Here is a 27,873-nt window from a genome sequence, read left to right on the forward strand (position 1 = left end):
CATTTAATACATTTATTTATTGTAAAAATATTCCTTTTGATTTTTTTTTTTATGTGGCTGGAATTAATTCTCAAAAATCAGTGTGCCATGAAAGAGTAGAAGAAAATGGTTTTAAAAAATGGTCACATGCAATATTTAACAACTTGTTAATTATTCTGGGATGATCAAAACTATGAACTATGCTGGGATAGAGGGAGTGTAAGCTTTTGAATATCTCAACTTTTGAAATTTAGATATTGTATAGGTTTGACATTTTATAAGGAGTGTAAATTTATGAAAATTTCACACAAAGTATTGGACATATCTATTTGTTTTTTGGTGGATTGACTCAGGGTGAAAGGAATCTTTATGACATAGTTAATTTGTTTACTTTATCTTACTCTTCTAGCATTTTGGAATTTATTTAAATTTTTATCTATTTAAATCGGAATGAGAGGGGATTTGAACCTGCAATCTATCGTACAAATACCTTCAATGCTTTCCAGGATATGACCTCGTTAGTTTAACAACTATTTTGTAAATATTCATTGTCAACATGTTATAGTTTGTTTTGATGTAATTGTTCATGATATACTGGTTTCTAATGGGCTATGGAGTGTTTCTTGGTTTTACATTGAAAGGGATTGTTGAGAGGGCACCAGAGATCTTCTCAGAGATTAAATTATATGTATTGATTTAAAATGAGTTCACTTTTACTAGGGTACTATGAGTGTATAGTAGATAATGATCAGCACCATTTCAATCACATGGTGAGAGAGAACAATATGGAACCAAATGTAAAAAAAACTATGGATGCATGGTAGACCTCCTTGGATAGGCAAGTTCTCTACAAAACAGAGCAATTTGTATGCCTACGAAAACTGAAGTCACCACTTCAGGTGCACTGCTTGGTGCTTGTCAAAAATACGGTCACGACATTATAGGATAGCGGATTGGAAGGAAGCTCATTGCCTCGAAAGGTGATTGGACTGATGTACTTGAGATCTGGCACAAAAAGGGGTAATGTGGAGCAGAAAATACTCCAAAGTGGGTCTTTATTGAGGGCAGTGGCTGCGCTTGAGTTTTTAGGCAAATATTTGGTCACATCTTGGGACTAGCAAGATTAAAAAGTGAATGAATTTGAGGATTAAATCAAACTGATTTGCATTAGCAAATACAAGTAGTTGAATAACAGAAACCTCAATCAGGCACATAATGTTACACAAGAATAAAGAATGTAACCTAGTATACTTTTCTGTATTTCTTTGTTTCAGGTCTAAAATATTTGGTTAGAAACAAAAATCTTCACTTTCAGTTGAAAAGTCCTCGCAACTGACTTGTGACTTGGGTTTTATGCTTCCTCGTTCAAAATTTCTATAATTCTCTATTCCGCCAGTCATTCCAAGACTATTTGCTATGAGATTACCAATCTTTTCTCCCACAATAAAGATGAAATCCATATACAAGTATAAGCTTCCTGTTTGTATTAACTGATGCACCAGCTGACATCTTAACTGCTTGACTTGTGAAATTATGATTTGGCAGCCAGAAATGAGATTGCCAGAGCATCCACCATATACCGGTGAAGCCAACCAACAGAAAGGATATATAATTGATGCCAGCAAGAAAAGTTGCTAAGAACGAAGCTTAATGAATGTTGAGCATTCTCTTATCCGATCCGCCCAAGCTTCATCAAGTCAAGTACCCTATGAACCTTTATCTAAAAGACTGTCAGTTACTGAAAATGTGATAGAAATATGCTCTTCACTATGTCCCAACTTCTAGGTCATGTAAAGAATAGTTTAGATCAGGAACATAGCCAACTGCTTCCATATGCAGAATCATCATGCTCAAAACCTCATAGACCATCTCAGTTTGAGGTCCTAACTTATCCCCAACCGCAAAGCTGTAGACATCACTATTTAATTCAATCCAACTGCAACCAGGCTCTTTCCTGCCTCCTAATCCTTTCATTAATTTCCTCATTTTCGCAAAATCTTTCCATTCCCCTTCTGATGCATACAAATTTGATAACATCAGGAAAGTCCTAGCCATGTCCGGCCTTGCCTCTAACATGAATTGGGCAGCCAACTTGCCCAAATTTGGAAGCTTATGTGCCTTACAAGATCCAAGGAGTGCCCCCCAAACTGAGTCGTCAGGATCTACTGGCATATTTTTAATCAGTTCATAAGCTGCTTCAACTTTCCCAGCACGCCCCAGTAAATCCACCACACATCCGTATATATCTTGATCTGGAACCATATTATACTCTGTCACCATAGAGTTAAAACACCTAAGACCTTCAATTACAAGGCCAGCATGGCTGCAAGCACTTAATACTGCCATGAACGCGACTCTGTCAGGCCGTATGCCCGATCTGATCATTTCATTGAACAACTTGACAGCTTCCTCTCCATAACCATGCACTCCGTAAGCAATCATCATAGAAGTCCAAGAGACCAAATCTTTTAAGGACTGGAAATCAAATATTTTCCTAGAGTCACTAATGCTTCCACATTTTGCATACATGTCTATGAGGGAATTCGCAAGTGCCATATTCCTATCAAGGCCTCTTCGAAGAATATTCGCATGAATTTGCTGCCCACAATTCAAAAGTGATAAATCAGCACAAGCTGCTACTACACTAGTGAATGTGAAGCAATTGGGAGCAAAACCTTGTGACTCCATTAAGGTAAATACAGAGAGACACTTGGTGGAATTTGATCTTTTGTAGCCAGCAATCAAAGTGTTCCAAGTGATTAAATCCTTTTGAGACATCTCACTGAAGCATTGACTAGCTTCAGATAGACACTGACACCAACAATACATGTCTATAATGGAATTCATGACAGGGAGACTAGAATTAAGTCCATATTTAACAAGTGTAGCATGTAATTGCGCACCGTGGGAACTTGCTCTAGTTAAAGCACAAGCTTTAACAGCAATTGAGAAACTAAAGGCGCTTTGCTCAGCTCCCTCCTGTTAAAACTAAAACAGCATTAGGAAGTAGCACAACCCATTTAGGAAAATAAATTATGTGGCATTTTAGGAAGCAATTAATTCACAATACCACTCTTCCCCGGAAAGTCTGCCACATTCAAATTACAGTTATGATTGTAGGATAGAATTAACTAAAAGGTTCACATGTTCCAAAAGGTTCCAGTATCATACTAACGATTATCATTCATGTTATGCTAGTGGGTAGTTACACTTCCGTATCCTCAAATAGACTCTTAGATACTAACAAAGATGATTGAACTCTTGGCTCAGCCAAATTAACTAACCAATCCGAAACACAAGCATTGCACTATGGGAGCAGCAAATTGAAAACAAAAAAGATATCACCCCATAATATGAGCTTTTAGATACTTACAGATAACATCTGCTGAAAAGCTCTTAATCCACCATATCCATCACCTCGATGAGTGTATCCTGCAATCAAAGTTGTCCATGAAACACCATTTTTCGGATAGACATCGCGAAAAACCATGCAAGCTTCATTCATAGTATTACAGCATGTAGCATAAACATCCATCAAAGAATTATCAACATAAATAGAACCCACCAAACCATGCTTAATAGCAAGTCCATGAACTAAAGTCCCACAAGAAAAACACTTCATCCCTTTACAACACTTTAACACACTAGAGACGGTAAAGGCGTTCGGCTTAACCCCTTCCTTCAACATCTCATTAAACACAGTCCAAGCTAACGAGTCATAGTTACAGGATGTATAACCAGCTATCATGGTTGTCCAAGCAACAACATCTCTTTCAGGCATTTCGTCGAACAGTTTGCGTGCATCCTTGATTAAACCCTTGTCAAAGTATGATTTGATGAGATTAGTAGCTAAAAAAGATGGGTTTTTGGGTGAGAATGATGGGTTACATTGGGTCCATTGAAGGGCATTGAGCACCATTGATGGGATTGGACGAATGTAAGGGGTTGATAGTTTGATAGTGTTCATCTTTTTTGTGCAACATCTGATTTTAAAACCCAGAAAACCAATACAATTAGTATTGATTCTAATTTTTTGAAGTCTGGTTTGTAAAGAATTTGCGCCAAGGTGTAGGCGTCTCAAATTTAGAGTTACCTGTCCAAGCGTTATTCAAGTATATTTCATGTAAGAAACTAAGAAAAATTTAGATTAGTGCTAATACTAAATACTGTATTTTTTTTACAAAGAATAAAATAAATAATACCAAGTATGTTGTTAGAAAGCTATTGAAATCTGCTTTCTAAATCAATTAGAATCAGGTTAAAATAGTTTGTATAATAAAAGATATGTCCGAAATAGTGGGACGGTGTTAGTTTTGTATAGAGTTTCGTATTTGTCTTATATCTTTTTCGTTAAAGCTCGGAATTAATATATCATTACTTATATCATTTAATAATTTCTCATTTTTATCTTACCCCGTTATCCTTCTTGTCATTTATCCCTCATACAAAACACCACATAATGATGCGTTCGATTGTTAGAAATAAATGATGGTAATGGTAATGATTTCATAAGTAATACGGTGTAACTTTGTAAAGAATGTTTCATGTCAATGTCCATGATAATGCTAATTCTTCTATAAGTACCTCATTTTCTTCACAAATTTTCATTATCATCCATTACTACATACATGTGGTATTATGGTGATGAAAATTTGTAATAAAAACAAATGTTTATGGGTAGAGTTCCATTGATATAGTAAAGACCATAGGATATCTTTGCAAAATTATATACAAATAATACTTGTACACACAAATCCACAATTATAACCTCTACTATAAACTACTTCTTCATACAAACAATATCTGAACTTACAATTTACTGATACTGTCAAATTTTACAAACAAGAGTAGCTTTTAAACAAAAAAAACTTAAACTGAGGAGCAAGAAATCAGAAATGTTTGTATAAATTTCGTCCTATTTTTCTCTGTAAGATCACCCAAACTGGGTCAGTAATCATCAGTCACAGTATATACAAAAATATGGCCAGAGCTTCCTCAATGCTCTAGCAATCGAGCCAACTTTCCCATTAGCTAAATAATGACTTAAGGAAGCTACTGATTGACAAATTTCTGTGAGGGACAAAAAAAACAACCCCCATTTCTCTAGCTAAGAAATACGTAGTATGTACTATACAATGTCTTTTTTTCAAAGGTATATCTGCCTCCAAAAATTCTAGATAATATGAGACTTTGCAGCCCAACGAGAGCACTTTTTGCGGCCACTTTTGGTTAACCCACAAACACAAATCTCCAGAAGCTCATAATCCTCATCCCAATAAAGCAAGGATGCCATATGTGGATTCTGCAGCATCATTTTGGAAGTGAGGAACCCAGCAATTGTCCAGGTTTGGTAAAGCCGTGCTTGCTTCCCAACAAACTTTCCAAAACGGGTATCGTAATATTCAGGCCATCGATCAGCAGGAAGCTGCTTTTCTGCCATTTCAACTGCCTTCTCTGCCAAATCTGTCCGGCCCATTTTGATACATGCCAATGTAAACTGAAATAAGATAGCAAAAGGTAAGATGGTTCATTCGAAAAGCCATACATATGATTCTGCATTTACAGAAGATGTTAATATCCCAACTTCGTAATAAGAAAGTTCCTAATAATATCTCAAATAGTAAGATATAACAAGCTTGGTGGGGAGAAGAAATTCCCCATATCTTAGGTGCTGGAGAAATTAGTACAAGATATTAAGTGATGCACTGAGGGAGGCATTCATGTAATAAAAAAATTAGTGAGCAATCAGAGTACAGACCAAGTCTCTTTCAATGGAAATCCATCACAATCAAAGACTGATACTTTGAATATTAACTAACGATGGCCTATCCAACATCAAATATACTGTCAATGCACTCTCAGGACAATATAAGGAAACACAGGTTGAACAAAACACTCATTTCAACAATTGTGAGTATTCCTCTCCATGGCAGCAATCTACCATAGCAACAGCCCACAATTGATCCAGTAACACAAAAGTACCACGATGTTTAACAATTCAACAACAAACATGTGAATGTGATTGCACTAAGACACAATGGCAATAAAATATTACACGACAACCACCTTCACGAGTCCATAGTCAAGTTGAGTAACATATACATAATTGATAATACCAATACCAACAACAAAATGTTCTGGGATCAGATAACATGAACAGATACAGGGTAAAAAAATTTGAGAACAAACACGAGTATTTTCCAGCTGTTTATCCTTAACCAAATTGGCCTTAATGAGTCAATGCAAGGACTGTAGTAGCAGAAACCCTAATCTGCTGCAGGGAAAGCAGGTAACAAATACACTTATCTACCATGTTCACATGGCCAAAAGGATGCAGTGTCGATGGTTAAATATTTTGCTTTAATAAAAAAAATAATAAATAAAAAACAAAGATGTTGTTCAAGCCTACCTGCCATAGAAGCGTAGGCCAAGTTCCACCATTGTGATATGACCAAGGGCTGTGAGAACAAGATATCAATTCATGTCACTAGATAACCAAAGATTATAAGACACTCAAAATCAGAGAGATAGTTCAAAGAAACTCACGTATTCTTTGGGTCACTGCCTGTAATTATACGCCATTCCTCATTCTCCACAGCAGGATAACATATCTTTAGAGGCATCTGCCCAATAAAGTCATCCCACTTGGCTTCAATCAGATTCAAAATTGCTTGATTCTGTTTTGGAGTACCCATGGAAGAAACGATACTCCAAAGATTTCCAAGTGTGAAGAATCGAAAATCCATGTGAGCTGGCTGAAGGTTACCAAGCATATATCCACCTTCACTTGGAATCCAATCCATCAACCAATGAGGGATTTGTTCAGGGTAAATGTTGAACTTGTTAATAGCATCCATGGAATATTCTTCTGTTTTATACCGGTAAATTTCATTGATCTTTTTCATGTCTACCCAATAGTATTCTCGGATATGAAAAGAGAGGGCACTCAGTCTATTATTGACAGCCCTGATGAGATTCTTAGATCCTTCATCTTCAACTAGCATCTCACGGGAACAGCGCAAGGCTGAGTAAAATAATGCCTATTAAAACAAAATCATGGATTACAAATTAGAAATGATTTCATTACATCCAAAACATCAACAATGATGATGCTGGTGAAAATTAAAAAAGAAACCTACTATTCATAGTTAAAAATGCAAAATGTGTAGAATGAGAAAATATTTAGGCTAGAAGAAAGTCAAGTAGTTGAGTTCCTGCACCTCCAGAGTCCAGACCTCCAGCCAGTTCAAGATTAGACCGGGTTTCATAGTTGCAAAAGTACTTATGACTGAGCCTTAGATCGTAGTTCTCCTACTATATTACCCATGGCTATACTAAAAATTGGGTTAGGATAAGGTAAACTACTATCCCTTCAGCCTTCTACGTTAACACCCCTCCATCACTTAAATAATGTCACATCACTTAATTAAATGTGACTATCAAGGTTCTATGTCATAGAAATTCCAGATACTACTCCCTCCGTTTCTAAATGTTTTTTACATTTCCATTTAGGGTGTTCCTTTTTATTCTTTACATTTAGTATCTTTCCTATTTTAGTCATAAAATTTGGACAAAATTACCCTTGTTTTATAATTTTTTTACTCAAAAGTCCTTACTTTTCCATGTGCTATTGTACTTTTTGTACTATTTTAATAGTTTTTCAACACTTATTATTACTTTCTCTCTCCTCTATCCTCTAATTTCTTCACCCTACATGCTCAACATTGTATTTTTCAATAAAATTGTACTTTCAATCATTGAAATATTCCAATATACCTCAACTTTACACAATTTCTTAATAACCGCGCATAATTCCAAACGTAAAAAAATTAGGGAATGGAGGGAGTACTAATTAAAATATTAACAGCTAATTCTGTACAAAGAGGTCCTCCTCAAAGTTGAGCTTCAAAAAGCTTTTAAAAAATCTGGGTAGCTAATCATAACAAATTCCAGAAGAATACCTAAATGTGGCTACAAACTATGAGCATGTCAGCCAAATTTGGAATATGACAATAGAAAAACTTCAATGCAAACAAAGAAATATGAACTTACTTGAATCTCAAGGGGATGCCCATGTATACCCATTCGTCGATCTATCATGCAAGATCCATCAGTGACCAGAAGTGTAGGAAACATATCAAACCCATCGCTTAAGCACAAATTTAAGATCAATCTGATTCCAGTCTGGACATCCACCCTCTCTTGCAGTGCGAAATCACCAGTGAGCTTTCCATAAGCCCTTAGTAAGATGATCCACCATAATCCTAGCAACATTACCAAAAACAAATAAATTCAAATCCAAAGACAACTATTGTCTCACAAGTTTAAAGCCTTAAAAGTCCTGATATTACCAAGTTTAACAGGAGATTTGAAGTGCTAGCTTAGGTAAGAACATAAGATTGACCATGAGTGTAATACTTCTCAGTCTAAAGACTTGCACTTTGTATTCAAAAATGATAATACGTATAAGTTCTTACCAGAATCAACTGGCGCAACACGACCAATAGCAGATTCACCAAAATCAGGATCTAAAACCTCTTCAAATTTCCCACTACTATCATCAAGTGGTACAGTCCTAACTTTGAAGCTTGCAGGCATCAACCCTTGTCCTGGGCTGTAGCAGTCAACAGTTTTCTCCCAACTCTGAGCACAGTCAGCGGGTATAACCATCAGAACAAGTATTGCATTTAATAACTGGTTTATTTTAAGGTATATAGGAAAACCAAATAAACACCAGGTTATAAAGCCCTTTCATAAGTGATCAACAATAGTCATACTGTGCATGAGGAAAGCATAAATATTGTACATTCAATTATTACTTTTTGGATATCACACATTTGCTGTTGGATTCAATAACATAATTATAATCAAAATCCTATAGAAAGGACAAAGCTTTAGAATCATGATTGTGAACATTATAATTAATATCTATCAGAAGCTGCCAACCCCCCCTGAGAGTACCACTGCCCCCAATACCCCTATATTCACAATCTTCCTCTGCTATCCCCATTATTTCTAGACTCAAGAGTACAGATAAAATGTTTCGTTGTTCCCAAAAATCAACATGTTCAAAGTCTTCAAACAACCATTACGATAAATATGCAAGTAGAAACAATATTTAAAGATACAGATTAAGTATAGAGCACTTTGAATATTATAAACATAAAACAGATTCAAAATCACCTGCAGCTGCAAAGTATAGAGGAGGAAATTCTTGACAATCTCCCCTTCTCCCTTCATCAAGAAAGCGAGTGCTGAGGGGACAAAATCACGAAGAAACACCTGATCATAATTAAGCGGCGTTTTGTCATTTGGATCATTTGCAGCCACCGTCCCAACTGGGCTGTTGCAATAAGTGACAATGGAATTCCGCAGCAGCCTCCAAGCCTCTTTCTCAATCTCCGACTCCTCTGTCTTTCGACTTTCAACCCTTAAATCCTCATCACTCTCATCCTCAACAGTTTTTTCAATAACATCCCCTTGTTCCCCCTTTAAAATTTCTTCATCCTCAGTTGTTTTCTCAACCACAAACGGCTTAACATTCACCCCTCCCTTCAGATAAACACTCTCAAAATTCTTATCATTCACCCCGGGTTCAACCGATGTCGAATAATCCCTCACATCAGAGGAATCACATCCAACCAAAAACCTATTTCTACCTAATCCAACCATAAAACAAATCCTAGATTGCCCAAAACTTGGCTGATTTGAGCATAAATTTTTCTGGGTATGATGAAATTCACTTCGAAATCCAAGTAATTGAAATGGGTAGCTATGAATTTTGCGATTATAATCAAAAACCTTGAATTTCAACAAATCCCCACTTGGCAAATGTGGGCAAATTAGGGGTTGTTGAGCAAAACTCCTTAGATTTCTACATTTTGATAGGATCCTACAACTAGGTTTCATCTTCCCAAATAAGAAACAATTATTTAAAATAAGCAAGATAATAACCAACTAAATTCAGATTTTATGATAATATAAGAAATGATTCATACATATGAATTATGTAATAATAAAATTTGAAGCAACTTAAATTATGCTAATTCAAGCAATTTATTCGAAACAAAAAATCAGATGAATAATTAGAACTTACAGGGAAGAATAATCTGCGAATTAAGGCAAATGGGTAAAAAAAATGTCCGAAAATTTGGAGAGAGAAAATGAATTAAAGGCTGCGGATTTATAGACAACTCCTAATGTTAGGGAAGAAAAAAAAAAAAAAAAAGCGTCGAATTTATTTAATTTTGGTTTTCTCGACGCCGTAATTTAATTTCCCACTATTTTTCATTGAAATTGACGGATTAAAAAATGGATAATGTAGATATTAATAATATTATCCGTTAACGTGTCATGTAAGAATTGAGTTTATTCGAGGTTTACGAGCCATTGTTATGAAGCCACGTTTGTGTTATGCTATTCGTCTTTTCATAAGGCTACTTTAATTTGCAAGTTGCCATATAGAAAAATAAAAATCTTACTCCAATGGAGCAAAGTATTTTTCGTAAGAGATAATGTCCATATATTCATCTAATCCAAAATTATAAACTGTAAATTTTTAATTTAATTTCTACGAGAACAAGTTCAATGAAAAAAAAAAAAATCAAGCAATTTAGGGTATGTTCACATTTACTGAACTGATCTGAATTGAACTAAACTGAACTGATTGGAGCTGAACTGAACTGATTGGAGCTGAACTGAACTGAACTTATTGGAGCTGAAGTAAACTGAGCTGAAATGAATATTTTATGAGTGAGAGAAATTAGGAGCTGAATTGATTGGAGCTGAACTGAACAGAAATTAAGTAAATGTGAACAGATCCTTAGTTAGAATGATTCGGGATTTCAAGGCATAGCTAATCCTAGACGTGAACAAATTTTGGGACGGGCTAGACCTAAACTTCAAATCTTATGCCCAAACCTACAAAAAAGTTGCAAGCTTGTCGGGCCAAAGCAAGCTTTTCGAGCCGGGTTCGGATTTATAACTTAAAATTTGTTTTTAGATATGCTCAAACCCCGCACTTTTTTGGGACGAATCGATTAGAGTTAGTGGGACGAGCCATAGTTGATCACCTCTAGCTAGCTTATCCTACAATAGTTTCGCAAAGCATATGAGTCAGTTCCAATAAAGAGACTCAAATCGACTCAACCTCGTTATCTAATCCGTTATTTAATCCACCCCATATTATTAGCTAACCAATTCATGACCCTGTTTTCTTCTATAGAAAATGGAGTACTTCAAGTTCCTAATTTAGATTTCGTGCCATTAGGCAATATTGATAGACAATAATCCAATATGCATTTCCTCCCTTGCAAGGCTAGTACAACATCTAGATTTTCTATACAATTTAAAAGCATCCTCATTCACATAACTAAATCTATCATAGGTAATGTGTCTCAACTCAACTTTGAATATAAAGGTGTATACACATTAGTCTACCTATATAATCCCTAATCTGTGTCAAAAATATATAATCCCTAATTAAACCACTCCCATTTGTTGGACTAGGCGTCCCCTTAGCAGTTTTATTAAAGTTCAAGGCAACTCATCCGGTCATTCCATGGGTTGAACCTCTCACTTAATAAAATTGGCCTAACCTAGCCAAACGGTGGCAATAGTCCATGCATATACATCATCTTTGAAATTTGGCACAACCCGACATGAGTATTAGTTGGCTTGCCATTTTTAACCAATTTACTAAGATTTTAAATTTGTAAGGAACTTGTTATTTGCTAACACGAGTTACACGACATGACACAATATGAGACGAATTTTCATTGGTTCATTCCCGACACGGCCCGGTTAAACCCGAGGCAGGCTTAATTACTTTGTGCTTTAATCTATAATCCGTAGTAGTCTCTTGAAACAACACAAAGTAGGAAAGATAGTCCCAAGTAGATAACGAAGATGGCGTCCATCATCATCTTCAAATCACTTCCAGCGCCTTCTCTCTCCTCAAGTTTTCTGCCCACCAACACAATTTCTTCCAGTTCTCAAATGGGGTCCTTTGTTTTCCCACATTTATCTCCTCAATTGAAGCCTTCTTTCAGGAGTTTTTGCAAAGCTCAAACTGTAAGCCTGTTTGCCATCTCCTTATCTTCTTTTTCTTATTCTCTGATTGTGAATTTTTGGTTAATGGGCTGTATTTTTACTTTTAATTATACTTAATAATGCTTTTATTTACTATATGTGCTTTAATTTCTGATTATATGTGGCCTTTGTGGGTTTTCTTGCACATTATGAACTGCATTTGGTGTCATTGGTGATAGTAATGTATCATGTATGATTTGCTAAATGGGTGTAAGAACAAGAAACCCATTACACTAATTAGTAAAGGAATTACACATAAATCATGAATTGACCATCAAATTAGGTACAATCTGAAATTTTGATTAAGATGGACTTCCCATTTCCCAACATCATGTGGTTTAGTGGTTATGCCCAAAAGATTACAGGAAAAATTATATGTATTAATCAACCTTTGTGCTTCATAACAGTACCTGAATCCGACACCCGTATCCGAGTTCAGCATTACATATTCAGGAGAGGGGGAGAAAGTTTGAACTACATAGATGCAGTTTAGTTACTGAGAGCACCTAAACAAATGTGTTTTTTTGTTTTTTAATAATTTGATCAAATGTCCTGCTTAAAATAGGGAAAAAGACCTTGAGATGCCAGTATGTATTGGTTACTTGGCTTCTTTCTAGATTTTGGAGCTTGTGTTGTGTATTCTGTAGCTTTAATCATGTTGTAATCAAGATATACTTTGAATTGCAGGCAAATTCATCTGTCTACAGAATCGCCGTAAAGAATTGAATTTTGAATGTACTAATATAGACGTACTTTAGGATGCTCTTTGATCAGCTTTCTTGTATTGAACTTTTGAATCATACATTCATACATCTAGAGGTTCATTGCTTTAGCTTCTCCAATGATTCTCATGTATTTCATTAGTAACACTTGCATTATTACTGCAATGGGCTTCTCACAGGACATTTTCTACCATATAATCAGACTCCAACTTTTGCTGTCTCAAGAAGGAATGCAATGGTGGGGCTTTTCTCTGGATGCATTGCTACACAAATTATAACTAACGACCGTGCACAAGCTCTACAATCTGTTGGTTTCAGGGAGTATATAGATTTTTTCGACGGTTATTCCCTAAACTACCCTAAGAATTGGATTCAAGTGAAAGGTGCTGGGGCAGATATTTTCTTCAGGGATCCTTTTGTTCTCGACGAAAATCTTTTTGTGGATATATCTTCACCCTCATCATCTAAGTACAAGAGTGTTGAGGATTTGGGTCCACCAGAAGAAGCTGGGAAGAACATGTTGAAACAATATCTAACAGAGTTCATGTCTACCAGACTTGGTGTTCGACGTGAATCAAATGTTCTCTCCACATCTTCTAGAGTTGCTGATGATGGGAGGCTCTATTATCAAATTGAAGTAAGGACCTTACTTATCTGAAATGTTGTAGACTGTTATAGTTTCATAGTTTGTTCTGATCATGTGTCTGGCTCACTTTGGCCTTGAACTAAACATTAGATGTTTACTCGAACATGAAATGAATAAGAGTGCTGGAATTTTAGGTTCAGATATTTAGGATTAGTAATAATATTGGCTTTCCTAGCATACTATATCCACTCAGATTCAGCAGAGATGGAATATGATGTGTGAACTGAATTGGACTTCTGGCCCTAGGTCGTTGGCATTCTTGGCAAGTAGCTAAATATGCTGAGCATGGCATTATGGTTCTGCCTTGCTTTTGATTGCTATTGTGTTGAGCTTGCAATTGATACTTAATAATGTGATGGTGTCTCCATTCTTGAAACTCTAGCTCGCAGGACAATCCATGTTCTTTCTATATCTATGAGCATGTCTATCATTCTATTACTTTCAGAAATCGTAGTATTGTTGATTTGTTGTCATATTATAGCTACTGAGTATTTATGAATTTTGATAACTCGTTTGCTTATTTTGTATTGTAATGCCGTAAACAGGTGAACATAAAGTCATATGCCAACAACAATGAGTTGGCTGTGATGCCTCAGGAACGTGTGGTTAGGAAGGAATGGGATCGAAGGTACCTTTCAGTTCTCGGGGTGGAAAACAACAGGCTGTATGAGTTGCGGTTACAAGTACCCGAAGATGTATTCCGAGATGAAGAAAACGACCTTCGTCAAGTAATGGATTCCTTCAGAGTGAACAAGATTACTGCTTAATTTATTGTGTGGAATTCATTTTTTTTTCTCAATTTTTACACAAAATTCAGTACAACAAAGCAAGTTTTATGATTCCAACTCCATCCATTGTCCTCCATTTCCAATCTCAATGAGCTGTATAATTTTGAATTACATTATTACAATGTTAAGCAGCTCTTCTGTAATGATCATGAATGCAATTAGTTGTATTTGCTGGTCTATTTTAGCAGTTACTTCTACATTTTAGAATACAGTATCATGGGTAGAGAAAGCAAATCACGTAAAAAGATTTTATTAGCCTCCCGTTGCCATCGGAATTACAGTGGTAATTGGGAAAGGAGAGAAGGATAAAAGGGTCAAGAACTTGAACTTTTAAACCCTGTGAATCTCTATTTCCTTTTGAAGTCTACACACATGATACAAGTATCTCATAATAAATAAATAAATCAACTACTCTTAACACACCCAAAAGCTCTAAAGATGGCTCACACAAATTGACAAACTAACATCATGCAATTCCGAGCACCAAGGTCCAATGAATGATTGAGATACGAGGAGGAAACACCCTGTTTTCTGCAAAGCTTCAAGAAGGCAGATGTTCTTTGTACAGTCGTTTCCCAAGGTCTCGGGGCACAAATCCAGAGTCTTTTAACTTTATGACCTCACTTGATACTCCCCTGCTCGAGTTAGAGCTTTGAAACCCTTGTAAGGCCGATTTGCTACATTTGACACTTCAAGCTTATCTATTTTCAGGCCAGAAAGAGCAATACCCATGATACGGAACTCTGCTACAAAAGTTGGGAATACATGAAGCTTTTCCAAGCCTGCTTCAAGCATTAATGTTCCTGTCAAAGAAGGGGCTTTGTCCTTCGGTATTCCGCCAATAGACCAAGAACAGACCTGGATTTGTGTACAATGTAAGTTCATGGATCAGTCAAGTCTAACACCTCCCCCCACAGAAGAACAAGAAAGGAAAAAAACAATCCATCATTCATTCAAAGCTAAAAAAGTTAAGGTTATCTTTGTACTGATAGCTGGAATCATATAAAAGTGTTACCTTGTTAGCAAGGATGTCCACTGTTCCATGATTTGCTGTCAGATCTGAAGATACAACACAAGGGGGCAGTTGAAATTTCACTGTTATAGAATCGATTGTCTTTCCAGGGTCATGCCGCATTCCAACCATAACACTAACACGACATGCACCAGAATCTGAAGTGAATTGTGGTTTGACATATATCGGGGTACTCTTCAACTTTTTAACCCTGCAAATAGAAAAGAAGATAAAATATAGTAAAATCTCAAGGAATAAGGAAGCCAAAGCATGGAATAATTGGAAGTATATCTGAGTGTCTATATACTCGCCTGTAACTCATAAGCTTAAACTGTCCATCAGGTGGCACAAAAGACAAGATTTGATGTGACTCCCATGGTCGAAACCGGACACAAGGATGGAACCTTACATCATTTAAGATGCTGGGATTTGCAAATGATAATGTTAAGTCAGGGACACCTGAAAGATGGCAAGTGACTTGAACTTCACCATAAACCTCACACTTTACTAAAACGCCATCCCTGAGCAACATCAGCAAAGAAAATGTAGTTAAGAAAAGTACTTCATAATTGTTAAACTGTATCTAGCTAACGTCAAATTAGCACAAAACAAATTACCAGAAACTAATGCTTTGGCATTGATAACACTTAAAATAGACAAGATGTATAAAGATCATCAATTAGAGAACATCTAAGCCTCAATACACTATTGAATATTCCAGGACAAAGGGGAAGAAAAATCAAATAAAAATGCTAACCTATTTATGATTGCATCCATTTCTTCAACGAGGTCAACATACACTTCATTGCTTGAATGCTTAAGTTCTGTTGTCCTCCATGGCACACATGATGCTGTTGCACCTGGGAGCGTGCCGCTAACATTGGAACTATTACCAGTCACAACACTCAATACTTTGCTAATAATGTTTGGTGGTGCAATCATCTCTCTCAGGATGTTAGGCTCTGTTGTCAGAGGAAAGCCATTATCGATCATCTCATCAAGAAGCTGCAAGGCAACTTGAGTCACTTTGAATTCTTGTTAGAAGCAAACCCCAAAGACAGCCTTGTACATATGAATAACACATATTACGGACTGATGGAATAAATTGAAACACAACCTTATATTCAAACTTCAAAGAGGTGATTCATGAAATCTAGCCAAAATGGAACAACTATACATATAGCAGAGGTGATTTACTATATGCCTATACGACAAAATCACATATCAATACTTTGCTACTATTAAAATTGTATATTCAATCTTCATTTCACTGAATCATAAACTTTAGGGTCTAACTTTCAATTATTGGGTGATAGGATAAAGAGAGAAGCATTACGCAAACGTCAAATACTGTCTACTAACTCAGAAATCTCTAAAGCAAAGACACATTAAAAATCTCGGGATGTTAGGCTCTGTTGTCAGAGGAATGGCCTAATTTTACTTTAGGAAATCCTGTAACAAGAGCACATAAGGAAGAGCAGGGGATAATGAAAGAAATAGATTACAGATAACTTAAAATTACCTCATACACAATAACAAAGTTGTCCTTGATTATGTCTTCATTCATTCCTCCAAGATAATCTGAAAGTACATCAGCTGCTCTGCAAAGAAACTAAAGGTGGAACAGTTAAAGTTCAACTGCAATGTTATTTATGCATAAGATGTAAAAAAGTACTAAACAGGGTGCATGATTTAAGTGCTCACAATTTGATGAGATCCAGCATTACACAGAGTCTGCATATTTTGCCAAAAATTTTCATGTCTGACCACTAAAATTATTCTTTTAAATGGATAAAGCAAATTATCTCCGAACTAGAAAAAAAATGATAACTTAGACTCCCTCTCCTCCCCTTTCCCACCAAATCCTTGCTACTAAATACACTATAAAGTAATCTATCCACCCACGAACAATATAATACTTATTTGTGACCCACAATATTGTGAGTCACCATTATTAGGACTTACTTAACGGGATTGAGGGAGTGTGTAAATTGGTCCGTATGCCTCTCTCTTGCTACTTTAGCGCATTCCTTACAGAATAAGTAGATAGCCATCTCCAACCAATGGCATATATGCAGAATCACATGAGGATTCAATGAGAGTATGAGACTACTCCTAAACCAAGCACACCATTAAGGTTGGAAGGCCTAGGATAATTATATTAACTATGAAGTGCATTTTCTGATATGCCAAGAAGTATCAATCAGACATGTAACCAGTATAGCAATCAGCACATAAGAGCAAACAAAAATACAAGGTAAACACCATCTGTCAAATATTGTGCTAACACCACCAGCACCAAAACTACCCTAAAACCGAGCACATCGTTATGTTTGGAAGAAACTTGGATAATGATATAAACTGTGGGGCGCAACAGTTCCTGTACCTATATGACAGAAGTGTTAACCAAACCTAAGTTGGGAGTATAGCTTGCAGAAGCTTTAATTATTAAGGAGTAACTGTTACCCATATGCTAGAGCTAAAACTAGCAATGCAGTTTCTATTTCTCTTTTAACAAACGCAAATTGAGAAAAACATTGATTGTGATAACTGATTACCCTCCTACAAAAGGGTTAACGGGGCTTCGAGGAGATGAACACTCCTTCTTCGTCATTTGATAGAATTCCTTTTACAAACCTTGACATTGAGTGTCAATTCCAGTTCTACTAAAGGCAACCAAATAACCAACTACTTACTATATAAAAGCATACAAATTACCACACCTAAATTCAGTTCATTCTTTTGAAGTCAAACAAATATAACAGATATAATTTCAGCAATAAACAAATAATCTAACCTCAATTGCCATCAAAGGCGGCATTTCAACTTGAGAACAAGCTAAAAATATGATCCCATCGCGAACAATGTGGAAAATGTAATGTGTTGGTGAAGCAATCACTGATGGAAGCTATCACAAAATTCAAACAATCAACATTAAAATTATTGGGTTATTGGGTTAGATTAAATTGACATGAATTATGTAGAAATTATAATAGATGAAACAAAAATTAGGGTACCTTGGAAGAGGAATCACCTTGAGAATAGGCTTGATCCCAGAACCAATCACAAATAGACCGATCGACCCGGTGGCCGGTCAGCTGTTTTTCCAGCACAACCTCCCTAAATTCACAAGCACGAGAAGAAAAAAAATTTAACATGTAATTGAAATTTTCATATGGGTATTATTGAAAACATTGATATTGAAAAAACCCAATTGAAATAAGTATGAAAGATTGAAAATTGTTGAAGGAATTGGGGAATCTGGGATTGTAAAGTTAAAGAATTTTACCCAGAATCTGATAAGATGAATATGCATTGTAGCATGTTTGTCTCTTTCTAAGGTTTTCTCTCTCCTGGAGATTTTGATGAGGTTCAATGGTTGATTAGATGTTAAAGCTTCGAACTTTTGCGTTGAGAAATTTAATATGAGTAGAATTTTAGATGTTGAACTTTGTTTGCGAAGATTTTGCTGTCACTTGTGAAAGTTGAAGAGAGGAAGAAAGGACACTCCGCAAGAAAGGAGAAAACTATATTGAAAGATAATTTTTTTTTTAAGAAAAATAAATAAATTTATTATTGTTATTTTTTTTATAATATTTGGAAGGGTTAAGGAAAAAAAGAATTACTAAATTACAAATACAATTACAATTACATTGTCACGCATGGTCATAAATTTGTCAAAGTATTATGGTATAACTAAAACTTGAAATCGAATCTCGTCTACATCATTGTCTTTTGTGACTCTCTTTACATAAAAACTCACATGTAAATAGTGATAAATTAGCTTATCTTGAAATAGAGGATGACCAACTTATAGATTAATATATTGACTTGTCCTAATATTTGTAAGGTTAGAGCTTTGATGGGTTTTGATTTTCAATCGATTTGCAAATTGAAACCCTATAAGTTACTCTTAAAAGGTTTGATGGGTTTTGATTGATATATTGACTTGTCCAAGAAGACGATGATTTATGTTTCTATTAAGCTTTGCTCTCCTCACGTGATATTTATTAAAACTTGAATTATTTTTGCTTAATTAAAATTATTTTTGCTCTTCATATATCAATTAAAACTTATTTTAACATGACCAAACAAATACTTGTGCATGATGGATTAATAATACCCACAAGTCAATTTTTTAACCAATTACTCAGTTATTCATACAAGACTTCTTATGTTGTGCCATACCATTGCCCCCGCATGTCCCATGCTTTGGTGCCTCCTGCCTGGCTAAAATTGTACTGGCTCAGCTTAGCACAATTTCTCTGATGTGCACAAATTCATCCTAAAGCTAAGGTACATTGCACATTGTTTACCCTGTATTTCGTTGTAAGTCCATATAATTATGACGGGTGATTTGAATAAGCTTCCCTACTACAGCATGCAAAGTGCAACTGCGCAATGACAAAAATAAGCCACCAGAAGGAAGTTAGGAATTTAGCAATTACAAAAGGTTACACAAAAAAAGGTCCATATGAACACCAAAAGTTATATGTCGGAGATTATTGGCACACCTGATACTTGAAAGCCACCTTCTTCATGCTTGGTGAGCTTCTAAATAATAGCTATGTATTTGTCAAAAAAAAAAGCTATGTAAAACAAAATTGCAGGAGAATATTAGGTCTATTAGACAAGCCTCACGAGCACACAGGCACCAGAGACGGGAACTAGTTCTGAGATGAATGTGGCATAAGGTCATTGCACAGAGTAATGGAGAGTTGGGGGGGGGGGGGGTATTAGACAATCTTTCAGAGAATAGGAAAAAAAGATTCAAGTATCTAATTTAGTTGTTTATACAAAATCATTATGAATTCACGAAATTCGAGCTGCATCTTTACAGAAAATAGACACCAAAAATGAATTCAGTCAAGACTAAGTTGATCAGCAGCTGGCCCTGACAAATTCTTCAAGTATTCAGCTTTGAATATCTTCTACAGTTTGACATGTATGCATAAATCACACGTACATCAATTTCCTGCTTCACACAACACTGAAGGCTGATTGTATAGTGGATGTAAACTGAGAAGTTAGTGTCTGGGTGGCAAATTGTTGGAATTGCTTCTTGGCATCTGCACAGAAGACAGAAAATCTCTCAGTGAACCAATCTAATTTTAAAATAACACAGCAAAGAATAAGGAAATCCAGACAAAGAGGGTTGAATCTTGAGGATAATACTAAAGAAACGATAGCATGGCCATGAAAAATTCAAACAACAAAGTTTAGAACTGGAATGTATCAACTGTTTGTATCACAACCAGATTATTATCCATATCCAATTTCACAAGGTTGTTCTTGAGGACTCGCAATATAATCACACCATTTAAAAAACAGAACAGAGTTCCACATGCTTTCCCAAAAATAATCCACTATTTCCTAGATAAGAGATAGTGCAGTTAGTTCAATCAGGCAATGAAGACCAACAATCTATCACCAAACCACTTAAACCCCTAAATACAATCACCTACATGGTTGCAATGTGAAGGAAGCTTGAAAGATAAAATCTGCATATTGTAAACCCAGGCAGTAAAAGTGTACTATGCCACCAAAACTTTTAATTACTTGCTAAATGATAGTAGCACATAAACCTATCAACACAGAACGACTTTCTAAACAGGTCAAAGTAGATACGATAAGTTAATCTCTGAGATAGCATTTCTAATAAAGAACAGAAAAAAGAAACTAACACTAACACACTAGGTGCTGTGTACTTCCCCCGGGATCCAAATCTAGAGGATGTTTCCAAGGCTGGAGCTAGCTAAAACCTAACAAATACAACCTCCTCTACACATGGAGACAAAGATCCCCACCCCTAATCTGATAATTCTTAAAATACTGATCAAGTTATACAGGACTTGAATCACACAACTATCCTTCAATACCTGCCGTCATTATCTGTGCACATATCAGAGCAATACCTCGCTGTGTGAAAAAATGATGTACGGAAGCCAAATTTGAAGGCTATACATGAAATCGAAGCAATTTAGGAGGTGTCGGGATCCGGTGTCAGAATGAAATTCTACGGGATGCATCCCGGGGTCATATGATGTTGTTTCAACCCATAAACGACCATTAGTCAACTACATAGAGGCCCCGTGGAAGCTTATAGGCAGTACAAGAGGCGTGTATGAAATCGGGTAAATTGGATGCTTAAAGGCAACTTGGATGGTTCCACCCTCCAAATTGGACTCTCGGAGGATATTAGGTTCTATAGGAAGCTTCTCGACAAATTTTATTTCCGGGTAAAAAAAAGTCGAAAATTTGCAAAATTGAAGGCTACAATCCACGTTTTTTTTGGCAATTTTGGAGGTTTCGGGACACAATGTCGAAAAGTCTCGAGATAGTAGGGGATACATCCCGTGGTCATATAATGTCATTTAGTACCATATATGATCATTATATGTTGTTATAAATGTCCGTGGTATTCTCGAGTTTATGAAATCAGTGCAATTTGCAAACGGGTAAATCAATAATTTAAAGGCATATTGGATGGTCTTACCGACCCAAATGGACTCCCGTTGTGTATTAGGGTCCATGGAAAACATCTCGGCAATTTTCGTTTCTGGGTCTAAAAAAATGAAAAATTGTCCAAAATTGAAGGCTATGATACACGATTTTGGGTCAATTTTTGATATTTTTCAAAAAATGAACTGAATGCATGGGGTGACTCCTGAGATCATATAAGATGATTATGTGGCCAATCTTATTATTGCTTATGCGGGACATTCCTAGAGTACTTGGTGAAACTTGAGCCCATGATCAGCTCGAGCATGCCATGGCCTAGTGTCACGGTCCGAGAGTTTTGACACCGGATCGTGCGGCGCGCACTTGTCTATTAGCGACAAGGACGCAAGCCTAGAGTAAGGGAGGTTCGTAAGCACACAGCAACACGGACCAAGGTATCTTAAGAAAGCACTCGTCAACCACGGCCCACGGGTGCTAAGTCGGGGCTTGTGACGGCCGATACTTCGAAGCGGGAACAAGCGGAACCGACTAGATGAGGGCGTCTTTTGAGGGTCTATTGGTTTGGTGGGGATGCTTTAAAACAAGGTTAGCACAATATCTATAAAGGCTTAAACAACACACAAGTCTTAAAGCAATAGCAACGGGGTAGAGAGCTTAGATTGAATAACCATTCGCTCCCTAAAGAGCTTTATATTGCATTAGTAGAGAATTACAAGTGATCGTTGAAATGACAGTAACACAATAATTCTCCCTAGAGCCTAGAAAATAAAAAGAAAGACTAAAGAGACATTACATAAGGGAAAATACAAGGAAAATAAAGAAGAATACATAATAAAGAGGTTGGATTCTAACACCTAGACATGGGCTCTACTGCCCAAAGGCAAGGCATACCATGGCCTAGCACAAGAAGCATGGCACAACTGCACGAGGCATGAGCACAAGGCATGGGATATGGGCACAAGGCAATAAAAATAAGAACACCTCTATAAAATTTCTACTTTTGGCAATAAAGGGTATTGTCATAGCTTGCTAAGAAAGGCCAAATAAAGGCATCTTAATACATGACAACAAGGGGTGTGCTAAGGCGCTGAGGTAGTAAGGTATGAATAAAATGGTTCAAGGCACCAAGTAGGTCCCTGGGGGGCTGGGAAGCACCTCAATGCCTAACTTTGCTCTTCGAAGGCAAAATTTGAAGTCAATAATACAGGGTGTCAAAAATTCAAGTGATGATAGGAAATGCATCATGGGGTCATATAATGTTGTTAAGAATCATATACAACCACTAGTCGTTCACAAAAAGGCCAATGATGACCGTGAGTTTATGAAGAAAGGCGTGTACGTAACCGGCTTTATTGATACTTTAAAGGCAAAGTTGATGATAACAACCACCCAAATGACCTCCAAGGGGTCTCGTGGGGGTCTGTGGAAGCACTTTTTCCTCTTCTTTTTCAGGCTAAGAAAAAATTCGAAAATTGTACAAAACCTAAGGTTATAATCCATGCTTCTAAAAGAGTTTAGGAAGTATTTCCAAATTTAAAGTGGATGTAGGAAGTGTCCCTTGGGGGTCATAAGAGTTAATTTAGAATTATAAAATATCACTATGTAGTCTCGAAAATGAGTTTGGTCACATTATATGGCTATTTTGGATTTATGATGTAGAGGTAGTCAAGGGTTGCAAAAGATGGTTCCAATCACCTAACTTGACATCTCAAGGTCTTATTAAGGAATCAAGAATCTTTCATTGGGTTACCAAATCCAAACTCACCTATTATCATTGTTGATGCATGCATAAGTATTGCCTCAGTGGCATTAACCTCAACTCTAGTCTCATCCACCAATACATTATCATTTTAAAGCAACATACTAATGTTTCTCATCTTGGATAGGTCTTGTTAGTTCATCCAAAATTGTTGCAAAGAGGAAATGATTCAATGCCAACCCTTGTTGCAATCCAATCATACTACAGAAGTCTTTTGTTACCCCACCACAAGTTTTTACATTTTGATTTATAAACAAAAGCATGTAAACAATGCCCCTCATCACCAACTAAGCAACCCTTCCATTCCACAATACAACAGACCCCACAAGATCCCAGTGTCAAATATCCGTTCCCATATTTTCCCAAGCTTATCCTAAATTTTGGATTTTCCACCTATTACCCCTTTCCTACCCTATTATTGTCCATATTGTCACCTCAAAGGGACCAATTGCTCCCTCTTTACACCATTAATTAAATCCCAAAACCATGACAACGTCAACTGTGGAACCTAATAACCTCTCGTTCATAGGGTGCACCCTCTATAATAGTTATTTGGATCATTTTTTATTAAGTCACATGCAACAGCCTCAATCAAACAGATACAAAAGGGATGGTCAATCACCATTTAGCATGCATAAGAAGAACCAGCAACACTAGGAAATGAATGAACCAAGACAAGTAGGAATATTAGCTGCAAATTTATCAGTAATGCAATTATGTGTCATCTCATACCCCAAAAGAATTCTCATATATCAACTTCTCATCAACATAAAGCTTCTTTTGCAATGGATCATATCATCACATATGATAAAACTGAGGGCTCACCCCCCCCCCCCCCCCCCCTTTCCAAAAAAAAACACCAAATTGCAAATTGATTTGCATATAGAAATGCAAAAGGAACCTTGTTAATTGCATTCTAGTGAACAAGTGATTATACAACCATCCAGAAAGGAACTTATATACTTCGAACTTTCCTCAGATTAAGCAACCAAAAAAGGGACACCACACAAAACTATCTTTTAATTTAGTTCAGATAATCAACAATGATGCACACAGATTTTACTCACCTTTGCGGCATTTAGTAAAACCAACAATGTTTGCAATGCTGAGAGACAAACACACTGCTACAACAAGGAGATAATCCGCTTGAAACCGTATCAGAGAAAATATTCCGAGAATGATCCAGGCAGCAGCCTACAAAGAAGAAAAAAATAACAAACCTGGACTTAGATAGCAATATACCAAAATCGACATCCCAACTTATATAAGATAGACATGTTTTGAACCATAATACTTCATTAAGTCCTTAACAAAGTTATTTTAGGTAGCAATTGTACCAATTCAGGAACAGGATGTAATTTATTATTAGAGAGTATTTGTATTTGTAATGGCTCAAAAAAATAGATAGATATTTATTTGCAAGAAGGGACTACATTATTTTTAAAGAAAATAAAGCGAAATGAGGAACTTCACTCACTGTGAGATAAAGGCTCCACCAAAACAACCACGAGTCCTTCTTGTTCATACGAGCCAATGACTGTACAGCACAAAAGGATGAATTTATATAGAGAAACTTAAAAAGGCACGCCATTCAGCTAAGTAAAAGATGGTCAAGCAATACTCAACATGCAATGACTATCAGAATAAGTCTAGTGCAATAATGAGTACTTACCTCAGGATCAAGAGATTCAAACTTCCAGATACTTTCTCCCAAATCATTAATTTCATTCCACCACCTCAAACCAACCAAAATGCGACCACTTACATTCTTGACAACCCAAAAATCAAGAGCAGCAAGGAGAACAGTAACCACAAAGATAATCACGAAGTTATCGAAGAAAAGTGCAGAGAGAATGTAAAATGCTAAAGCTGCACCCTGCATAACAATACACCCATGATATTATAGTGTTGCCACATATACATAATTGAAAAAAAAAAAAAACCATCTAGCACTAACACCAAGCGTGCCATCGGCCATGGGCTCTCATAGCACATACCTTGAAAAATACATGAAAGAAGCATGTCTTCGGGTTTGAATAGTTTTCAGTAGGAGCCTGCAAATTAGGAGTAGAATCATATTAATCATAGAAATGATGATATTTCAGGTTTCAATAAACTTTGTCACTCAAAGCTGTGAACTCGGGTAGTCAATTAAAAAATTGTAAGTTTCTAGTCCAAAATGAAGTGTCCTGTTTCCAAATCCATGTTAAAACATCGAAATTTCAATGCCGAATGGGAGACAGTTCTTAAAAATTAATCCCTCAAGTAAGACCCCTCAAACTATAGCAACAATTTTAGCAGCGGACGACCCAATTTGCCTAACTTGCTCTAAATATCTAAGCTATTAAGTCAATGATCATGGTCAACACCAAACAATACAACAAGATTATAGCATCAGAACAAATTACTAGCAACAGATCAACAAAATTTCCTAATATTTCCTACTACATTGACCTTCCAAACTTCTGACAACATTATCTTCTCAGAAAATGTTCATGCTACAATTACTATAAAATCATAATCGTAAAACACAGATTCAGCGCAAAATTCAAGACGAACAACATAAGTAACAACACTAAGATCAAGATCAGGATCAAATAAAGCTTAATAATCAAACAAAATTCAGTGTCAGATCTAAGTAATGAACAATCACAATCATAAACAAAATCAAAATCAATCAAATTGAATTCATCAAATTTAACCCTAGAACTTCTAACACACGCAAATCAAATTAAATCTTCAGATAGAGAGAGAAATAAAGAGATTACCTGGACCGGATCCATGGAGAAAAGCTAGACAAATGAAAGATTTGGCGTTGAAAATTGCGAAATTGTTAGAAATGGCTTCTTCTTTTTGTAATATCGAGGGAAGTAAAAGCGACCTTTGTTGCTTATTTCTCCTTCTTCCACCTCCCTCCCCTTTGTATTTTCTCTCTCTTGTTTTTGTTTGTTTGTGTTTGTTACAGTATACAGACGTATCAATGGTTTTACCCGAGCCCGACCCGCTATGAGAGGTGGAAGATAAGTTTGGGCTTGTGCTGTAATGATTGAGTTTCTGGGCTGACCCAATTTTATCTCTTAAAGCCCGTAATTGAATACTCATACAAAGAATATGGAGTAGGGATAGCAATGGGGCGGGTCGGATGCGGTTGATAGTACCTCCATATCCATACCTGCCTAAAAATATTATGCCCATCCCCGACCCACCACCAGTGGCGGGTACAATATCCACATCCATACCCGCACCCACCGGATACAAGATAGGATCCATCCCCGCCTCATCACCCACTTGGATATTCATACCCACCTCATACCCGCCCTAAAATCGTCTCAAACCCTTTGCCATAATGCTCTATTGTATCGATCACATTAATGATGATTATATTAAACTAGGTTAAGAAAATTGGGACTTTCATTATTCAAGCTTATTGGGTCTTAGGAGGTATCAAGTTTCATAAATTATCAACTCTTCTAAAAGAAATATGGTGCGGGTATAAGGTGGGTACGGGGCGGGACGGATATGGGGGGGTCTACTCTAAAATCCATACCCGCCCCATCACCCATAGCGGGTACACATTTTATACCCATCCTCGCCTCATCACCCGCCAAACCTCCCTCCATCTCCGCCCCACTTGGGCGGGGATGGGGCGGTCTCCCATTTAACCCGACCCACTGCCATCCCTAATATGAAGTATTTCAAAGATAATAAGTTTAAATACGTTTAAATTAGAATGTTTAAAATAAATAATTTTTTACAAAAAAAAAAAAAAAGTTCAAGCACAACAACTTCAAATACTATTAAAATAAGTTCAGATAAAATAAGTCAAATAACAAAGATTGAATTAAAATGAACTTCATTCTCTATTAATTATAATTGCGTTTTAAATGCTATTTTCAGTTTTCATACAAAGTGAAGTTGTGAAGAGTATTAAAAGAGGAAGTGAAGGATTTCCTAAAAAAAAAGTAAGTGAAGGAGAGCATGGACTTCCGGAGTTTATAAAATGGATTATTGGAATACTGCTATTATACTTTTGTTTAATTAACTTAATTAACATTTCTTTCTTTAACAATTAAATGTTACATTTTTAATATTTACGTTCAACTCAATTTAAGTGCTACACTTCTTTTTTGGAACAACTGACTAACCTCACGCACAAAGTTATTCCTTCAAAGTCAACCACGATTTATAAGTCATAAAACATGGTCATTTAATAGTTACTCCATATATAAGTGATCCGACCCGAATAGAGACGAATGCGGCTATTGGGTAACAAGGGGAGGGAAAGGGTGTGGATGTTATAAACCGAAGTGTGGGGATGAGATAGGGTCATAGTCTTATCCTAACTGGTAAGAAAATGGGAGGGAGAAACCAAGTGAAAGAAAGAACACCACAAACTACAAAGATGATATTGATCA

At 36.3% G+C, this 27,873-nt stretch overlaps 5 protein-coding genes across 7 annotated transcripts; 1 reads left to right on the forward strand and 4 right to left on the reverse strand.

Moving 5' to 3' along the window:
* Positions 1 to 1,235: 1,235 nt before the first annotated feature.
* Positions 1,236 to 4,067, reverse strand: LOC145626393 (putative pentatricopeptide repeat-containing protein At1g56570). The gene is made up of 2 exons (XM_081678821.1): positions 3,353 to 4,067; positions 1,236 to 2,958 (listed from the first exon to the last, which is right to left on the reverse strand). Exons 1-2 carry the CDS (start codon positions 3,944 to 3,946, stop codon positions 1,747 to 1,749), a joined length of 1,806 nt encoding a protein of 601 aa, XP_081534947.1. The 5' UTR covers positions 3,947 to 4,067; the 3' UTR covers positions 1,236 to 1,746.
* A 666-nt stretch (positions 4,068 to 4,733) lies between these two features.
* LOC145628630 (alkaline/neutral invertase A, mitochondrial-like) lies at positions 4,734 to 10,200 on the reverse strand. Of its 2 annotated transcripts, none has more exons than XM_081680980.1 (6): positions 9,163 to 10,200; positions 8,457 to 8,622; positions 8,032 to 8,243; positions 6,526 to 7,019; positions 6,389 to 6,437; positions 4,734 to 5,476 (listed from the first exon to the last, which is right to left on the reverse strand). In XM_081680980.1, exons 1-6 carry the CDS (start codon positions 9,886 to 9,888, stop codon positions 5,153 to 5,155), a joined length of 1,971 nt encoding a protein of 656 aa, XP_081537106.1. In that variant the 5' UTR covers positions 9,889 to 10,200; the 3' UTR covers positions 4,734 to 5,152. The 2 variants fall into 2 exon arrangements, with proteins under 2 accessions (XP_081537106.1, XP_081537107.1); XM_081680981.1 differs by lacking the exon at positions 4,734 to 5,476 and adding an exon at positions 5,484 to 6,250.
* Positions 10,201 to 11,817: 1,617 nt separating this feature from the next.
* LOC145628632 (psbP domain-containing protein 1, chloroplastic-like) lies at positions 11,818 to 14,422 on the forward strand. The gene is made up of 3 exons (XM_081680984.1): positions 11,818 to 12,051; positions 12,994 to 13,428; positions 13,983 to 14,422. The coding sequence occupies exons 1-3, from the start codon at positions 11,887 to 11,889 to the stop codon at positions 14,202 to 14,204; spliced, it is 822 nt and encodes a 273-aa protein (XP_081537110.1). The 5' UTR covers positions 11,818 to 11,886; the 3' UTR covers positions 14,205 to 14,422.
* A 22-nt stretch (positions 14,423 to 14,444) lies between these two features.
* On the reverse strand, positions 14,445 to 18,800 carry LOC145628631 (AP-3 complex subunit mu-like). Of its 2 annotated transcripts, XM_081680982.1 has the most exons (8): positions 18,527 to 18,800; positions 18,255 to 18,357; positions 18,035 to 18,145; positions 16,760 to 16,849; positions 15,995 to 16,242; positions 15,549 to 15,758; positions 15,241 to 15,448; positions 14,445 to 15,083 (listed from the first exon to the last, which is right to left on the reverse strand). In XM_081680982.1, the coding sequence occupies exons 1-8, from the start codon at positions 18,559 to 18,561 to the stop codon at positions 14,838 to 14,840; spliced, it is 1,251 nt and encodes a 416-aa protein (XP_081537108.1). In that variant the 5' UTR covers positions 18,562 to 18,800; the 3' UTR covers positions 14,445 to 14,837. The 2 variants fall into 2 exon arrangements, with proteins under 2 accessions (XP_081537108.1, XP_081537109.1); XM_081680983.1 differs by lacking the exon at positions 18,527 to 18,800 and having other exon boundaries at positions 18,272 to 18,350.
* Positions 18,801 to 19,983: 1,183 nt separating this feature from the next.
* On the reverse strand, positions 19,984 to 26,415 carry LOC145626394 (Golgi apparatus membrane protein-like protein ECHIDNA). Its single transcript, XM_081678822.1, has 6 exons — positions 26,227 to 26,415; positions 25,456 to 25,512; positions 25,131 to 25,334; positions 24,936 to 24,995; positions 24,526 to 24,652; positions 19,984 to 20,306 (listed from the first exon to the last, which is right to left on the reverse strand). Exons 1-6 carry the CDS (start codon positions 26,239 to 26,241, stop codon positions 20,218 to 20,220), a joined length of 552 nt encoding a protein of 183 aa, XP_081534948.1. The 5' UTR covers positions 26,242 to 26,415; the 3' UTR covers positions 19,984 to 20,217.
* Positions 26,416 to 27,873: the final 1,458 nt, after the last annotated feature.

The sequence above is a fragment of the Chenopodium album genome, chromosome 4 (genome assembly GCF_948465745.1).
Source record: "Chenopodium album chromosome 4, dcCheAlbu1.1, whole genome shotgun sequence".
Classification (NCBI taxonomy): domain Eukaryota; kingdom Viridiplantae; phylum Streptophyta; class Magnoliopsida; order Caryophyllales; family Amaranthaceae; genus Chenopodium; species Chenopodium album.

Excerpts from the sequence above, each read along its gene's own strand:
- LOC145626393 (XM_081678821.1), bottom strand. The coding sequence starts at position 3,946 with ATGAACACTATCAAACTATCAACCCCTTACATTCGTCCAATCCCATCA. Across the intron at positions 2,959-3,352 it reads CTTTTCAGCAGATGTTATCT|GAGGGAGCTGAGCAAAGCGC; the intron begins GTAAGTATCTAA and ends TAGTTTTAACAG.
- LOC145628630 (XM_081680980.1), bottom strand. The coding sequence starts at position 9,888 with ATGAAACCTAGTTGTAGGATCCTATCAAAATGTAGAAATCTAAGGAGT. Across the intron at positions 8,623-9,162 it reads TCTATACTTTGCAGCTGCAG|AGTTGGGAGAAAACTGTTGA; the intron begins GTGATTTTGAAT and ends GACTGTGCTCAG. Across the intron at positions 7,020-8,031 it reads GGCATCCCCTTGAGATTCAA|GCATTATTTTACTCAGCCTT; the intron begins GTAAGTTCATAT and ends TTGTTTTAATAG.
- LOC145628632 (XM_081680984.1), top strand. The coding sequence starts at position 11,887 with ATGGCGTCCATCATCATCTTCAAATCACTTCCAGCGCCTTCTCTCTCC. Across the intron at positions 12,052-12,993 it reads GTTTTTGCAAAGCTCAAACT|ACTCCAACTTTTGCTGTCTC; the intron begins GTAAGCCTGTTT and ends CCATATAATCAG. Across the intron at positions 13,429-13,982 it reads GGCTCTATTATCAAATTGAA|GTGAACATAAAGTCATATGC; the intron begins GTAAGGACCTTA and ends TGCCGTAAACAG.
- LOC145628631 (XM_081680982.1), bottom strand. The coding sequence starts at position 18,561 with ATGCTACAATGCATATTCATCTTATCAGATTCTGG. Across the intron at positions 16,850-18,034 it reads CGCCTTTGATGGCAATTGAG|TTTCTTTGCAGAGCAGCTGA; the intron begins GTTAGATTATTT and ends TTCCACCTTTAG. Across the intron at positions 15,449-15,548 it reads TTTAAGCTTATGAGTTACAG|GGTTAAAAAGTTGAAGAGTA; the intron begins GCGAGTATATAG and ends TTCTATTTGCAG.
- LOC145626394 (XM_081678822.1), bottom strand. Across the intron at positions 24,653-24,935 it reads GGTGGAGCCTTTATCTCACA|GCTGCTGCCTGGATCATTCT; the intron begins GTGAGTGAAGTT and ends TCTTCTTTGTAG. Across the intron at positions 20,307-24,525 it reads TTTTACTAAATGCCGCAAAG|ATGCCAAGAAGCAATTCCAA; the intron begins GTGAGTAAAATC and ends TCTTCTGTGCAG.